Source organism: Antedon mediterranea, chromosome 4 (assembly GCF_964355755.1).
Source record: "Antedon mediterranea chromosome 4, ecAntMedi1.1, whole genome shotgun sequence".
Classification (NCBI taxonomy): Eukaryota; Metazoa; Echinodermata; class Crinoidea; order Comatulida; family Antedonidae; genus Antedon; species Antedon mediterranea.
The window spans coordinates 15,378,956-15,396,504 of record NC_092673.1 but is presented as its reverse complement, the minus strand read 5'-3'; the positions used below and the strand labels follow the sequence as shown (position 1 = coordinate 15,396,504).

General features: G+C 31.7%; 2 protein-coding genes across 4 annotated transcripts in view; one reads left to right on the top strand and one right to left on the bottom strand.

The window, feature by feature from the left end:
• Window positions 1–6,454, bottom strand: part of LOC140046762 (serine/threonine-protein kinase 32A-like) — a 30,334-nt gene extending 23,880 nt beyond the window's left edge. For 2 of the 3 annotated variants that reach the window (XM_072091479.1, XM_072091481.1), the window contains exons 1-2: window positions 6,237–6,454; window positions 2,619–2,886 (exon numbers count right to left, since the gene is read on the bottom strand). The gene's annotated coding sequence lies outside the window, so the exon portion shown is untranslated. The remainder of the gene's footprint in view (window positions 1–2,618; window positions 2,887–6,236) is intronic. The other variant, XM_072091480.1, reaches the window with a different exon arrangement.
• Window positions 6,455–6,712: 258 nt separating this feature from the next.
• LOC140048031 (uncharacterized) lies at window positions 6,713–17,246 on the top strand. Its single transcript, XM_072093039.1, has 12 exons — window positions 6,713–6,809; window positions 7,205–7,435; window positions 7,718–7,848; window positions 7,979–8,037; window positions 8,997–9,149; window positions 9,768–10,050; window positions 10,493–10,627; window positions 11,194–11,285; window positions 11,985–12,067; window positions 12,332–12,411; window positions 13,221–13,347; window positions 15,835–17,246. The coding sequence occupies exons 2-12, from the start codon at window positions 7,220–7,222 to the stop codon at window positions 15,943–15,945; spliced, it is 1,470 nt and encodes a 489-aa protein (XP_071949140.1). The 5' UTR covers window positions 6,713–6,809; window positions 7,205–7,219; the 3' UTR covers window positions 15,946–17,246.
• Window positions 17,247–17,549: the final 303 nt, after the last annotated feature.

The window sequence follows — 17,549 nt, the reverse complement described above, 5'->3', positions numbered from 1 at the left end:
TGAAAATTAAGGTATAAATTCCTCGTGAAATAGCTGGTACTGTAATGCAATCAAAGGTTAACTAGCATTGTTGATATATAAATACAGTCAATATTTCTTTCTACTTCAAATTTTCTGCAGGTTTTAAATAAACCGATGCATGTACAGAAGTTATCATAGAAATCATACATTATTATGGAAGGCTTCATATAATGTATCCTCATTGGATGCATTAAATGTTTTAGCTGGTTGAAATTTAGACTTTGCCAACTTTATCATGTGTGTATTACACCTGTTATAGGTATCAAGCATATCCTCTAGGGATTGTGAATTGACCATAAAAATATAAAAATTATCATGTTACCCATCGTAATATTTATAGTTTGTGATGTTGGACATTATGTACTGTAGTTTTATGAACCATATCTGATCCCAATATAGTTTCACTAGATTTCTAATTAGACATAAGCTCGTAAATGCTCCATAAATTAAAACCATCTACGACGAAATGTGATGAGAATGCTTGAGACATTATAATGTGTGTACATCTGATTAATGGTTAATATTTTACTGTAGGCTGTTTGCTAAAGCCAAAACAAAAATAAGTTATGTTTTCATGCCTAAAGTTAATATTATTTAAAGAGGATTTTTTTTTTGGTAGAAATTCATGAGTAAATTTCATATCTACAGTATACATTTTCTTTTTAATGATGATTAATTACGTTTTTTCTAAACAAACTTCAAATTCAAAATGTTTAGTGCAAAAATGTATAAGCATTGTTGAATTTACAATAAATATTAACAACAATTAATGAAATATTTAAAATTAAGGGCGTGGCGCATGGGCGATACCACTGTCTTGGAGGGGAGTTCATGAATAAAATGTTACTTTTTGGTTATGTTCTCCCCTTGAAGGGGAAAAGGCCTATGTTGGTTCATCCAGGTAAGCTAGTCACGTAATAGACTACACATTACAAAATATAAAAAAAATACATTAAAATATTTATAACCAAGTTAGGTGTATAGTTATTTAAAAAAACAGATATTAAAAATGATCTGTTAATTTAGCAATTTTTTTTTCATTATATTTTATTAATTCTCATAGATCAATTACCAGGAGTCCCCCAGCAGGGAGAAGGGTTCCTTAGACCACCCTAAAAGTAACACATCGAAACGAAATACAGTCATGACAAACAGGTGAAGCGGATAGCAAATCACCATTCATGTGATAGTCCTAGTTGATAATGAAATTTCCACATCTGTTGGTTCGAGTGAAAAAAGGCATGATTCATTGTGTCTGAGATTATATTATGTTTGACTTGTGGTGGAAGAAGGTTAAAAAAGGTTTAAAGTTAAAAAAAACTGTAGAGTATTTTATTACCAATTTATAATAGTGGTTTTAATAAAGCAGGATTGATGTCTATATGAGATATGACAACAATATTTGCGAATGCTAGCTGCAGTATATTCAAAGATACTAATCTTACTCTCGATATCTTGTTCAGTATTATTAATATTGACTTTAATAATTATGATTGATATTTCCCACATCGATGAGATCTGACCTGGTCAGACTATAACGGGGGTTAATAACACAAAGTTTATTTATACTGGATGGAACTGCAGCATCAAGTTTTATGTGTATAATAAAAGAGTGGGCATCTCCGGCATAATCTTTATGAGGCTAACAACATGTGGAAGGTCCATCTATATAATATAATAAAGAGAAAAAAACCCGCATTATCTTTATCTTTGAAATGCTTGATTGAATATTATAATATTTTCATCCTAAATGTCCATATCCTTTATATAATGGACGATTCCGTGGTTATTTTCTGCGCATTCATTTTCGCGACTTCGTTGTACGTTTTTGTGTTTTCTGTTTCTGCGAACACTTTGTACGTTTTGTGAATGTCTTTTTGTTGTCCTTTCCTTCAAGTACGTTGTATGTTTCTGCGAGTACGTTGTACGTTTCTGCGAGTACGTTGTACGTTTCTGTGAGTACGTTGTATATTTCCACAAATATATTGTATGTTTGTAATTGTATTTTTGGCGGTGATTGCCTTCAATACAGAAGACCAATGAACTAAGTTGACTACAGTATGTTGCCAACCAATTTATTGATGATGAACAAAGTACTGTGGCTGGCATTGTGAACTCCATCTTGGATGCATCCTCTTGATGAGGTCTGATATAAATTTACTTGTAATGTAACTTTGGGGTATTTGATATCTGGCTATAGGTGACACATGGTGTTATACTGCAACATCAAAGCCCTGTTATGTTTATAATTTACATCGCTGTTTCATATGAATGTTTCATATCTAGCTACAGGGGACATAATGTTTAAAACACAGATGAAACTGCTGCATCTTAAAGCCCCCTGTACGTTTATATCATGTGAATTTTAAGTCTGTTGACTGTGTAAAGAAATAAAAATAACATGCCAAAAAATTGGATGGAGACACTTAGAATTTTGTTAATGATTTCTGATTTTAATAGTTAAATGATAATGAAATACTGTAAATTCTATTATGCTATGCTATATCAATATATCAAATTACACTCTTCTAAAAATATCATGTTAAATAACATATTAATTTTTGCAATCCAACGTACTGTAAAGTGTGTTAACTTACATAAAATGTATTTCTGTAGCGTTGCGATTACCAACACATAACAGAACATTCACTCTCTGTGACTGTTCTTGAATTAATGTTCTAGTGTTTTAAAAAACCAAGAAGAAGTACCGCTTCAACCCATAAACATGACAAACAAGTGACATATTCTATTGCATCTTGTAGACGTCATTATTCTTTATCCTCTTGTTGAATAGCTCAGTAGCACTAGCAGGCTCAATCATCCAGGTACAGTAGATGTCCACTGTCAGTTTGTATTCAATAATACCTTTAAAAAAAATGGTGTCAATCTTGTGTAAATAAATATAAAAAAGTACTAAGAAAATGAAAGATTTATTTATGGTATGCTATATCTTAAATTTGATTTCGTAAAAAGAAGAAGAAGTAAGAATTGGACAGTGATGTACTGTCTAGAATGTTTATGAGAATGCCAACTTTTATAGAATCCAACTCTCTGCAATTTACCAGTACATTATATCATGACTGCCGCTAATCAGATACACCATCCAGGAAATCCTGAAGACTGAAATGTATCATTCTACCAAGAATACATAATTAAATATTCAAGATATGTAATTATTCTAACAATAACAACATATCTGTAAAGTGTAATTGCATTAAAAATAGGTCATGATTACAGTATGTGGTTCTTTATAGAATAATTTTGTAACATGCTGGTAAATTTGTAAACTATTATCTTATACCACTAATAAATTATCAATCCGGAAATGTCATATTTTACAGTCAAAATTCTTTTAATATCTAACTTTGCTGTGTAACCTAGTTCCCACTAATACAGTGCAGTAACACTATGGCTGAATACTACTGTATTTGACAATATGCTGGTATTTTGTATCAAATAATGAACGACAAGACAGAGCTGGATAAAAATTTATGAATATGATTGTACAGTATGCATACCATATTGTGATCAATTTCGGCTCAACCACCGGTTCGCACCGCATTTTGTGTAAATGGTCATAAGAAATAAGATACATGTCATTGTATATTTTTGTTTTCCGCTTACCATTGCCACTCGTCTTTGTAAATTGGCCTTACAGAAACTTGTTATTAAAATAGTATGTTAAAAAAAATGTTGGCTTTAGGCATAAACATTGAATACCTGTACAGTACTACTGTAACACCAGACTGAAAGTGGTCATTAAACATTAAAATGCAATTAAGCTACAGTTCATTACATTCAAACGTGCTAGCAGAATCTGATGGGATAAATATTGAATGATTGCATTCGTAATAATCACAGATGGTTTATTGGAGAGCAAGAAAAACAACTGAATCATGATATTATTACTACCCAGAAAGTGGTGCAATTCCCTCATCATCTACAGTATAGGTAATCAAGCAAATATCCTCACTCATGGGAGAGTTTTTGTCATATATTATAAACACAGAATAATATAGTATCTCACTACAAACAAGATAATAAACATTCACTATATTATAATAGATTTGACAATTCTAAACAGAAAATTATTATTACTGTATTGGTTTGTTGACATCAGTACTGTAAAAAGTATCTGAAATATATATCAAATAAATACACCTGGGTATTTCACTTTGCAGATACTTATTACACAGCAAATGATTAAAATCATAATACAGTACATTATTTATGATTTATGTTCAATCAAGTACTCAATTATTACAAAGAACATAATTATATACTTTATATCCCCGGGTATACTGTAGTCGCAGTATTGACTTTTGATCTGCATGTTGGCCTCTCTCTAGCCAGTTCATATGAGTTTTTCAAGAAATGCTTGCCAAAATGCCAGTCGTTTATTTTTCCTGTGCCAGGGTTTCCACATGTATATTCCCACCCTCAAAAGTCGGACCGATTTTGTTTTCTATGGGGGTCAGATTATACCAGAGGATATACAGTAAATAAAAAATCCTTAAATTTGATTAACCACTGTATAATTATAAATGAACTTTTTTTTAGTAAAAATTACAAATTAATAACATAAAAATTGTACATGCTTTTTCATACAGTAGTATAAAAGGTTAAGAACAATGGTAATTACAGAAAAGTTACTGGAAGCTTCAATTTTCAACAGTTTAACAAGGTACAGTAGTAGGGATTAATTATGTAGTGCATTTTATAAAGGAAGTATTTTAAAATGAATATTTAAGCATAGAGCATTGCTTATTGAAGACAATGGGGTCATTGAAAGGCTGTCTATACAATTACAGGATTATTACAGTCTAAATATGCCACATCAAACACCTCAAAATTAAGTCTTTGTTTAGAAGAAAAAACCCTCACTGAATTGTTATTTCACTTCAATAAATCAGTAGCCACTGCATACTGCAGTTACTCAATTTTTACTGTTATTTATGAATTACAAGTCGATAGGAAGAATATTATATGGTCAGAAAAAGTCACCCCAACATTAAGCAAGACTACAGTTGTATTTTGTTAAGTGTTGTTTATTGATTTTCCACAAATAATACATATATTTTCTTGATTTAAATCATTAAAAATATTTATAAATAGACTTTAAGCACAGAATACCAACCATAAATCTAAACTATGCCGCTCTTCAATTTGATATCAAGACATCAATGTCTAGTCTCAATTCAAATTGTATGCATATTATAATTTATAACATCAAATTTATAAAATATGTTTGTGCACTCCTACCACTGTAAATTAAGCCTACATGAAGAACTTATGAGTTAGTTTTTACTTATTTTCTCATACCACATTTTGCATTACTGTAAACTGTATACTTTGTTCAAGTACTGTACATAATTATGCATTTTTTTAAAGATGTTAAAAACAATAAGAATAAAACTGACAAAAAATCATCTAGATTTTCTGTATTTTATAAAATATTCCAAAAAAAAATAGAATAAAAGTAACTGACAGTGACATGCTGTTTTAAATTCAGAGGTGTGCATGATGATCACGACACGTAATTGACATCAACCAACAGTCCACTGATTATCACATCAATAAAAGTGATTACGCATCAGAGAGTGAAAATGATTACTGCTCAGTGGAGGTATGGACACTGAGGTTTGACCGAGAGCTTGGACAGGTCAATCAACAAGATGGTATAATTCATTGCTACACATTTCTTGTGGTGTTTGGAGTTGGTAATTTATTATAGTATTAGTAATCATTACAGTATAATTAGACCTACTGTACAGCATGCCTAGTCTGATTTTTTTTAAACTGGTGAAATTTTTATTTAAAGGGAATTTTGGTTTGCACAAATAATGCAATCAAATGAAGCAATAGAGCGTATCAATCATCTACACATGCTCATAAACCAACAAGGGTTGTGATACCGTCATTTTTTACAAAATATTTTCTGAATCGTATAATGTTAGTCGTCAAGTCATCATTTAATTTATTGTTTCATCCTGAACACTCTTGCATGCATGTGTGGTTGTGTGTTGCCGTTCAGTCACTGTTTAATCAAAGTACAGATATAAATTAGTACAAATAAAAGTTTTCTATAATAGACCTGTACAAATAATAAAAGGTTAGGCCTACTGGTAATGTTGGTTGATTCCTTCTATTGCTGTATGGCCCTTGGAGGAGAGAGTGCTATTGTGTCAGAGTAGGTCAATTGAAATTGAACTTACCGCTTCCTGTTTTCTGCAGCTGGTATCTTCATAATATCATTGTTTAATTTGCAACTACGTAAAAATATTTAATAATTAACCTTTTTCAATAGTATATCCACTAAATACAAATCCATTAAAATGAAAATCGTCTAAATCAACATTTTAAATGTAGGCCCAATTCCACATACAGTACTTCCTTGCTTGCCATATTCAATGCCCATGCACAAAATGATTGTTTTTCTCATTTATATCTCCTGGATGTTTATTGCCGAAAATAAAATGGAAGGTTCCTAAACAAAAAAAAAATCAAAATACAGTTTATACATTATAAAATCGCTTAATTTATTTAACTTTAGTGTTATTAAACATTTATTGTAATATATTTAAATGTTTATAAATGTTATTTAATTAATTTTCAATATTTAGAGACTACAATGTTGTGTAACATTCCCAAATGGTAATTGGAATATCCCAATGAACCTTGACAGTCTGTTGCTGAGATATTACAAGCTTTTGCTGCTCTTTTTTTAGTTAAGATAGTGTTTCAAATCTGGACAATGCAGGCTTATTTAATTAATATATAACAATGCTGTAAGTACGATTATCAAATGTAATTGTAAAAGATTGCTTTCTTTGTGTTATATAGCGTATTCATTTTCATTTTTTTTCAAAAAGTATAGGTTTAAGTTTAGGCTAGCTAGACCCGGGCCTAGGCCTAGCCATTATCATTTGATTGTTATGCTCCACCAACTCTTTTGAGAAGTGCCAGTCAGGTTTCCAGATAAAGACATTAGGCGTAGGCCTACGTATTTCACCATCAGGCCTAGGTATTTCTATAAAATATATAGCATCAACTCATACAAAAACGTAGGCCTATATTAGGATATCATATACATAGTATAGCCAAGCTTTATTTAAAAACAAAGATACCATTGTTGGTCCATGCCGAGCGGCGATGGCATGATTGATACTCTTTTATTTTGCAGAAAAGAACAACCACGATGGACATGACAGATGAGAACACATCAGGAGTTGTCTCTTCTGATACATGTTCTCACATTACTACATCATCATGTTTAGCAAAGTTAGAGGATTGGGAAGAAGATGTTTTGAACATAATTATAAGTTGTAAGGCCGTTGGGGCAACAAGTGTTGATTTAGCTGGAAAAGGAATGATTTACTTTCCTGAAGAATTGCTGGAACTTGACAAAATTGAGGTATAAGTCACTTCATCAAATTTATGCTTAATTCTCTTAACTCATACAGTAATCAATTAAATTAACAGTTTTTATGCAACAAATTAAGGGATGATATGCCAAAAAGAAACAGAACAATTACATAAAACATGAGGTAAAAGGAAGCATGAAAAGTACAGAAGAATACAGGCAAGAAGACACTGAAGACAAAACCTGGGGGGAAAAGCAGAATTTCCTTGAACTCACTGAAGCCAAAAATTCTCCCGAAACCAAATAATATTTTCTTATTGTTTTTTTATCTAGGTCCTTTATCTTGAAGGAAACAAGTTAACAGAACTTCCAAGTACCTTATTTGAAAGCTTGCCAAATCTGCGGTGGTTAGACCTTCGAAACAATCAACTTCAAGAATTACCTCCATCTATTGGGGAGCATAAGTATGATAGAATTCATTTCTTTTTTATTGATGGATATTGCCAACTTTTCTACTAAATTTGTCAGATACTCTTGGTTTACCTGTAAGTCACCAATAACAGCCAGCCATTTGCTCTATTCTTTGCTTTTTAGACACTTGAAGACACTCCTCATCGAAGGCAATCAAATTTCAATGCTACCTGTTGAATTAGGTACAGTAATACACTACTAGTATAAGAGCCAAGCTACTACAGTAGTACCAATATGACATGTTTTCTTCTTCTACTTCTAAATTATATATCTATATTATTAATATCATCAATTTCTTTGCAACAGCAACATGAGTGAGTGGCCGAGCGGTTAAGACAGTATAACCGTAACCCTTAGCAATATCATCGGCAAGGGTTCTAGGCACTCGCTCCATAGTTCTGGCGGTAGAACGAGTCTTCTCGGATAAGGATTATAAACCGTAGGTCCAGTGTACAAAAAAAATGTATGTGCACTTTAAAGAACTTAGTACATCTTTTGATATGAGTAGGGCCCGGGTTACCTCGTTGTACTAGCTCACACTACAGCCACTGTCGTGGAATAAGCGCCGTAGTTGGTAGCATTAACATGACGTGACCTTTAGAGGAGTAGCATGTTGTTTAAAAGTGTAACAGTTAAGTCCACAGTGCATTGAGACAACATTGTTTGTGGAATATATTATATAAATAATATTAACAACTACTAAACCCTCATTAATTAAGACTTCGTTGCTAATTGACTAATTTCCATCTCTATTTTGTATAAATTTGAAGTTACATAAATCTTAACCCAAATGAAACTGAGTAAGTAACATGAGCTTTGATATAAACCAAAGCTGTAGAAATGGTCACATATGTAACACCAGTGTACTTAGCAATTAGAACACTAACACTTGCAGTATATGGTACTCATCAATGGTGTGACATTTTGATATAGAATTCCTGCAATGAAGAAACTTAAATTGATAATTCAATTTATTTACTACACAGCAGCATGCATTTTAAGACAATAGTAATGTATAAACTTACATAGACAATTCAACTTTCCCAATTTAAAAGACACCATTTTCCTAATAATGTGCCTGGTAAATTCTGATAATTTCATTCGTTCATTTTTATTTGAAATTATTTGTAATCTTTGTTAGGTTTTTTAAAAACGCTATCCGGATTAAACCTACGAAATAACCCTTTAGAATTTCCACCTAAAGAAGTTACCGATCAAGGAGTTAATTCAATACTTCGTTTTCTACGTGAGATATCTGTTTGCCAGCAGCGAAGCTCAAAAGTTTCTATTGAAGGTATGTCGTATGATGTAACTGTCTGGAAATTTTTTTTTAAGAATTGCATTTTTAGCAACATGATTTTCATTATCTTTTTGAATAATATGGTCACCGTATTCGTATTTCAGTAAACAGTTTTTCTACTGTAATATAACAATTACCTTTACCTGTATATTAATTCTTTAATTTTTATTTTTTGAGGGTCATCCATCCATCAATTGCTGATCATTAGGGACCCTCAGAGGTTCACAATACAAACATATACACAAGATGCTATACATAAAAAAAGTCTCTTACAAGTCTTTGGGAGTGGCATGTGACGGGACTTGAACCCAAGACCCTTGGAGTGGTAGCCAAGCATCATAACCACCAAGCCACAACTTCACTAATCAATTGTACATACTGTTATCTCATTCTTATGAATTGTAAAACTGTATAAGGTTGTTTTTGAAAAAGGTTGCAATATTTTTCTTTTTGTATTTGAGGACCGCAATGGACAAGAAAATGTATTAAATTTTTTTAGGCTATCCTCAGTTGATTCAGTTGATATTGTTTTCTTGTACCGTTTTTAATTTATGTCTGTTAATTGTAAAATTGAATGAACTAAAATAAAATACACTAATTTTTGTGTTGTAGACTTGAAATTAGAGAATCTCAGAATACAAGAAGGGGGTGGCGAGTCTTCAACTGATAGTGATAACTTTGTTAGTATCTCTAATCAAGAGAGATGGAGTCACAGAATGCGCAGGACAGGCAGCAGACAATCATTGCAATCCAGTATGAGTAACCTTTCAGATGTTGAAGGTCCAAGCTCAGCGACCATGTCACTTCACAAACACATATCTTATAACGAGTATCGCCAGAAACAATATCAGAAATTTAAAAGAGCAGGTGCTTTAGGGATCTCAGGCAAAGATAAGTAAGTATAGGTACAGTACAGAATCAACTTATATAAAGCCTTATCAAACTTTATGTGACAAAAAAATGGGATAGTCCCAAATATGCACATGATGATGTCATATCATTACCATATTTGGTCATATAACTACCATATATGGGCACATCACACTTTTTGATAGTGTAGACAGAGTTTAACATTGATGTGGTTCTGCATTTATTTATTTCTGTTTTAGGTAAACAGACTTCTGATTTGTCATGAATTTAAATATTACTACTGCAGTACATTTTTTATGATAAATAATAAACAAATTTTATTTCAACCACATTCCCCTTTCTTGAATTAGTGATAGTAATATACAAAAAAACGTACAATGTGTAATGTATTTTTGTTTTATATAAATATATTAATCATGTTTCTGGTCTATGGAATAGAAATATCTTTAATCAATTATTTTCATCAGACGGAAGCGACGAAAAAAGAAAACGCCACCTAAACCAAAAATAAATCCAATGCAAGCAAAAATCCAGGAGGAGTTAAGAAATGACCAACTACGAACACACAACTTACAACAATCCGTTGTTGAACAAAGGTTAAAGTAAGTATGCAAATTAGAACATTTGCTTGAGACAAATTTAATTCCTCATTTTAAACTTTGTCATACGGTTTGATTGATTGATTTTATTTGATATTCCTCATGCAAAACACAACATTAATTATTCATTGACTATTTTTTACATATCAGAGACTTATTTTCAATGCACTAAGTTCACTGTGGAATATTACAAATTATTTTGAATGATTTATTATGTTCTTAATGGAACATTAATATTGATTTTACTATCACATAACATTCACAGTCATTACAGACAAAATGTTACTTAATTAACTATATTATATTATAAGAAATACTGTATAAACAGGTGTGGGTTAGCTTTTTCTAATTCTTCCAGATTTCCTTCTCTTCATAATATTTGTAAATTAATTGTCAGTATTTCATAGAGTGACTCTATACCTGTGAATTTATATATGAATAACATATCCTTTGAGTTTTAATCATACTACTAATTACTATAGACTAGCTACAGAACCTCGCTTCCCTCGCACATCAACTTCCTCCTACAACTCGCATAATATTTTCATCATCTTTGACTTCATTTCTAGGGACACCAAACTCCTTCAAGACTGGCGTGATGAAACACGGACCTTGCAACGTAAACATTACATAAGAGCTATCAGGAACAATGCCCTAGATGGTAATTATTAATGAGTTGTTGTACTCTATAACATAAGCATTTAGATTTACAGTATATTATTAAAAATGAAATTTCTCATATACAGTGAATATTGTGTTTTCATCCTTTAAACTGTGTGTATAAATGTTCATTAGCAAATGACCTTACAAGTTAATCCAGGTCAATTTGATTTCACTTAAGTTAGGCTCTGTTGTCAATATTTAGGAATAGGATCAATGATTTTGTGGTAATATTGTACACGATATGAGACCCAAACCAGCAGTTTTATGTTACACAATGTGAATTTTATTATTGCTCAATTCCATTTTCATATTATAAATTACAGAATTACATAATAAAGTGTGAGATGGAAGCAACATTGATTTCTTTATAGTACGCTACTGTTTTTAAACTATTGACTTAGTAACATTGGATTATGCCCTTTCATATGTTTCTTAAAAATTCTTATTAATACCATTTATTTACTTTTAGAAATATGATATGTTTACATTATCAGATTATCATATTTATGTAAATTCATTCACATAATTGTATCAAACATCAATACTCTCGGGTCATCCATCCCTTAGGGCATACCAACTTTCTGTTTTTCATCCATTCATAAGCTTACGGCAGATTACGTATCACTTATTGTGTAAGTGTAGTTTAAGAACAGGTGTTTATTGATCAGCTGATATCTACATTATTTGTGATTGACAGATTTTACAGACCCATCGGTCAAGGCACCGTACGATACTGACCCAGACTACATGAAGATTATTAGCAAAGAAGAGAGAATTAAGGTGATTTTGTTATTTATTTGTTAATATTGTGTTTATGTTATGCATAAATTCATGGAACTAATTTCATTTAAAAAATAAAAGTGAATACTTAATTTTTAAAACAAATAAAAGTAGTAGAATAGAATGATTTATCTTAATAAAATTAACATAAACGTTGCCGGTAATTCTGAATAAATTGAATTAAAAATAGAGATTTTCGTAACATAATATTGTTAACTGTATTGGTAAACATATAAATGTACTTATTATTTGATTTTGAATAAGGTTGAAGTGAAGAATAGACACGAGGCAATGATGAACAGAATGAGACCAGAAACAAGAAGAAGAATGGAGGCTGCAGCCAGGTAATACTGCTAGAATGATGATTGTATTGATATTATGATAATAATGATGATAATCAATATCATTATGATTATTACAATTGTGATTAAACTAGCAAGTATACCCACCCCAGAGAAAATTTAAAATGTAGTTTAAAACATCATTTGTCAGATTCATACTTGCACTATATTGTCACGATTATTTTACCTTTTTAAAGTTTCAGCTTGATTGGAGAAATTTTGAAATTTGTTAAAAAATCTTTTATGGGTCTCTCCCATCTTTATTCATTCGTTAATGTATATACAAAAATTCATTATTATAATAATTATTATAGAAATTTTAAAAGTTTACCTTGACCTTTGACCTCACATGATCTTGGGTGGCGCCCTCCTTAATATCAGATTAATACATGGTCTATCCTCGGGATTACTCTAACCAAGTTTAAGCTCGATTGGAACATCCAACATTTTTAGATTTGACCTTCAGATTTCTTCTTCTTAACGTGCGACCCTAGTCTCTGAATAAAGCTGGACAGACAGATATACACAGACACACATAGATTTCGTGAATTATAGTAAAATGGTAATAATGATGATAATGAATTCTAATGATGATTAGACTAGAATAAAAAAAATGATACTAGGACTATGCATTTATTCAACTTTAATGATAACCACAAATTTCCATTCATAGGTGTCCATGCGTAAGTGTTAACTCATCCCATGTTCCCTTGGGTGATGTTCTAATCACGTATGCTGGTTATCTCATAACATCAAGCCCACTTGTATTATGATTATATATACGAAAATAGATATGTTTTTTTTATAATCAGGTTGGATCGTGATCGACACCTTTTGGAAAAGATTAAGGAACATACTAAACGGATACAAGAAAGAAATCAACAGCCAAAAGGAAGGCCACAAGAAATCTTGGAAGCTACAAAGAAAGACCTAGAAATGGTGAGCAAACAGATTATTGGTCACTTTAAATGCTCAAATTCCTGTCTAAAGCGTCTTCCACACCTGCTTGTTTTCATGCAGCTACTACGCGCATATAGATTGACACATTGCCGTGTATGGTGTCGTGAAAACAAAACATTGACGTTCGCTTTTGATTTTCCGCTGGACCGTAACTGAAAGACCCTTTAAGCCACAAGGTTTCCTCGTACCATAATTATAAAACTGCAGTATTTAAATTTCTGAAATTGTCAGTAATAAATGAAATATTCTCTCCTTTTAACGAATACAAAACATTAAGTATTTTGTTTTAAATATACACCTATTACACCAAATTAAATCAATCTCCAATCATTGTCGAAGGCTAGGCTAAGCTGGGGAACTAGGCCACACTCTAAATTCGGTTGCAGTTACAGATGATGGCGGTTAATTTTTGACTGCCGCTGATCAGTCAACAATCTCGCGCGATAGAAAGTTCTCCAAATGTTTACAAAAAACGTTAATTAATATTGTTAATTATCAATATTAGATATCACCATTCCATTCAGTAGAACTAATAATACTGAACAACATGTGATACGTAATTAACCAATGAAATGGCAAGAATACATACAGCTGGTGTGTTAATTCATTCATTCATTCATCTTTTATTTCGGGAAAAAAAAAAATTCTCTATTTAATAATGACAGCATGCTGCAGATGCATTAGTCCTGATAGAAAACCTACAAAAACATGACCTCTCTGATCATATACCAAGGTGTTATGATTATACTACTACCACTTTAATAATAATGATATTTCTTTTTTTATCTAAAGCTTCCTAAACCATCTATGTTTCACCGACAAACATTATTTTGATTAGTAAGTTGTGATTACTAAGTTGTGGTGTCCAATAACATCCTTGTAATCAAAGCATGTTTGTACCAATAATGATTGATTAACTGCATAATTTGTGTTTGTTTGTTGTACTGATAGGTGTTATGTAAGTTTAGCACGACTGCTGTGAGTCTAAGACTGTGTAAACACCAGGTGGCGACATATTTGTCATTTGTTACAACAGCATATGACAAACTTTGGTAATAATTTTTCAGCTGGGTTGTTAATACTAATATATTTAATTTATTTTTAAGCAACCACAACAAAATAATAATTTCACATTTTACCATTTAGCAAATTAACAAAGTGTCTGTGAAAACAGATTTGGTAATTTCTAAGAATTTCTGAGTGCATTAGTACAAGGAAATGTGGTGTAATTTAACAAAATACTAAATGCATAAATTCTAATAATTTGCACTTTTAATTACAGGTTTATAGTTTAATATCATAGCACTTTTAATCATAATGATGCATGAAATTTATACATTATAATTATTATTTTGAACATTTTATATCCGTGGCACTTAGTATTACAGTTTAGTGCGTTGGTAGAAAGGGAACAAACTTACATAATAATAACAATGCAAACTATGTTTTTGTGTGTATCATTTATAAATAATAATAAACACAAAAACATAAAAATAAAACACATAAAGTTTATCTGTTCACATTAACAATACCATGAAAATATCCAGGTTGTTGGTCTCAAAAGGATCTTTAAGCTCTGTCTACACAACAAATTGTGATGTGCCCATATATGGCCATGATGATATATATCACTACTATATTTGGGCATATCACTACCATATTTGGGAACATCTTCCCTTTTTTGTCAAACTAGTTTTATAGTGTAGATACAGCTTAACATCCAGTTACATGTACTGCATGCATAGAGATTCCAGTGGCATAACGGCTATAGTGCTCACTGGCTAAACCCAGAGGCCCTAGAGCTTAATGGGCCTCATAGCATGAGCAGCCTCAACTACCCAGCATTGGAAGGTCCCTTAAGAGTGCTAAACTAGGGGCCTCTTCTTCCTTCCTTACGCCATTGAGAGAAGCTCTACATTCTTGGTAATCTTGGTGTATGTGGTGATACTATTGATATTATTATCTACTTTGGCAGTGATTTGTGGTAATAATATAATAAACTAATGATAGGCCTATGGCAATACTACAATGTAGTGTCATTTAGAATGGTGTTGGTACTATTGGCTTGGTGCACTGGTAGTCGTGATGGTGGTCTCCCAAACCAAATGCCCTTGAACTGACACCCAATATAACTGTTTTTAACTAGTTGTTTACAAGTACAATTAAATGTAACAACAGCTCAAAAAGTGAGTTAGGCCTACCTTGAAGACAGAACACTAGATTTGGCTGCATTACATTGTTGGCCAATCAGAAATGCCAGTTTGAAGTCATGCCCTTTTCTGTTATTTACCATTAGGCCTGTGTACAGTTGCTGGGTGTTGAACATATCAACATGAGAATGTGACTTTTACCAATCAAGAAATTTGATTAGTCTTATTTTTGACTGCACTTACCAGTAGTGACAAGTTAAATACTACTTTACTGCATTATGTAACAATGGATATTGTTATTGTTTTTGTTTTTCAGGCCAAAACCTTGCATCTGGAAGTCAACAGTAGGCAGAAAGAGCTGGAATATCGGTTCAAAGCTTTTACGGGTGATGCTTCCCATTCTCCAGCATTTCCAAATCGTTTTTAGTTTGCGCAAAATAATTAAAGATTGAAAATATTATATTTTATTGTTGAGCCTTCTTTTCAATTCCATAACGTATAGAATACTTTAAAATTCTTCCAAACTCCAGTGTATGGATCTGTTACAGATGAGTATGGATCTGTTACAGATGAGTAAATGGATTACATCAACGACACCAACCAAAAACTTCTTCTACAACTTTGTTTTCATGTTGTTATTTTATTTTTCTTTTGATATTAGATGTATTTTCAGAAAGAGGGAGAACTTGAAAGTAAACAAAATTATTATTTTATATATTCCATTAGAATTATTATATTATGTGATAGTATTATGCAAATTGTATGTTAGTCAATACTAGTTCAAACATACTTTTATGGTAATTATTCCAGTACAACCTAGAGTTACAGTATTGTGTAAATGATAGTATTATGCAAATTATATGTTAATCCTCATCCATAGTGTACGGTATATGAATACCCTATAGTGTTGTTTTTAAAGTACTATAAAATCATTCCAGATTTGTAAATAATTTACGAGTGAAGTTTATTTGAAATATATTTATTGTATATGTGTGTATGTGGTATTATATTGATTTGTTAAGTTATATATTATTACAGTGTTTGATAGTTTGGTATGTGTATAATAGTGTTCAAATAAGAATCATATATGTTTGTAGTTAAAATTGTTTTAATTGTGATGTGTCATTTGCTGTGCTACAGCTAGTATTATATTATCTATTTGATTGTTAGTTTATTTAGTTAGTTCGGAGTTTATTTTATTTTAAATATTGAATTCAGTGTGAGTTTGCCTATCCTCAGTGATAGACCGCAAACTACATTTTTTTCCTGATGATGGCTTTAAAATTACCACATACATCGTTCGCACATTTCATAGAATTCTTCACTCAACTTAAGCTACGTTCACATTGAGCTCATATTCGGTACGATTTTACCCCACCGCAAACTCTGCGTTAGGTTTTGCGGTCGTTTTGAACGGAGTGTAGTGTGTAAATGATTCGTAAAAAGTACACCCAATTTCCATGATTCTTTTCTTCTTTCGTCAAAATCCGGACAAAGTGTGAACTAAGCTTTACTGTCTAACCAAAATCCTGGATCCACCACGATGGTTTGGGACGTCTGAGTATGTGTGACCAAACCAGGAGGAATGCGATTTTAGAGAGCAATGAACTTCATTTTCAATAACTAGTAGGCCTACACTAGAGTCCAGCCAGTTTTATAATAAGGAAGTTTATATTATACTGTGTTTGTTATAGTATAGGAAAACAATTCAATAAAACCAATCTCATAATGTCTATTGCGTGTTGATTACTCCGGATATTTAGCTTCATGCCGGATGAAATAACGGGTTATGCACTATTTGTATAAACAAATGTTATGTATACAGTATAGGCCTACAGTACTTCGAATTGTCCAATAATAACCATTGATCCGTTACCGTACCATTTCCAAGACCCCTATCATTAGGAAACCATAACAATACTGTACGTGTTGACTACTTAACGAATGTTGAAGTATAAAGATATTGTCCCCCTGAAAAAAATTGTTTTTTTTTTAAAATGCTATTTCAATGTCACGAGCTACCCTTGTGAA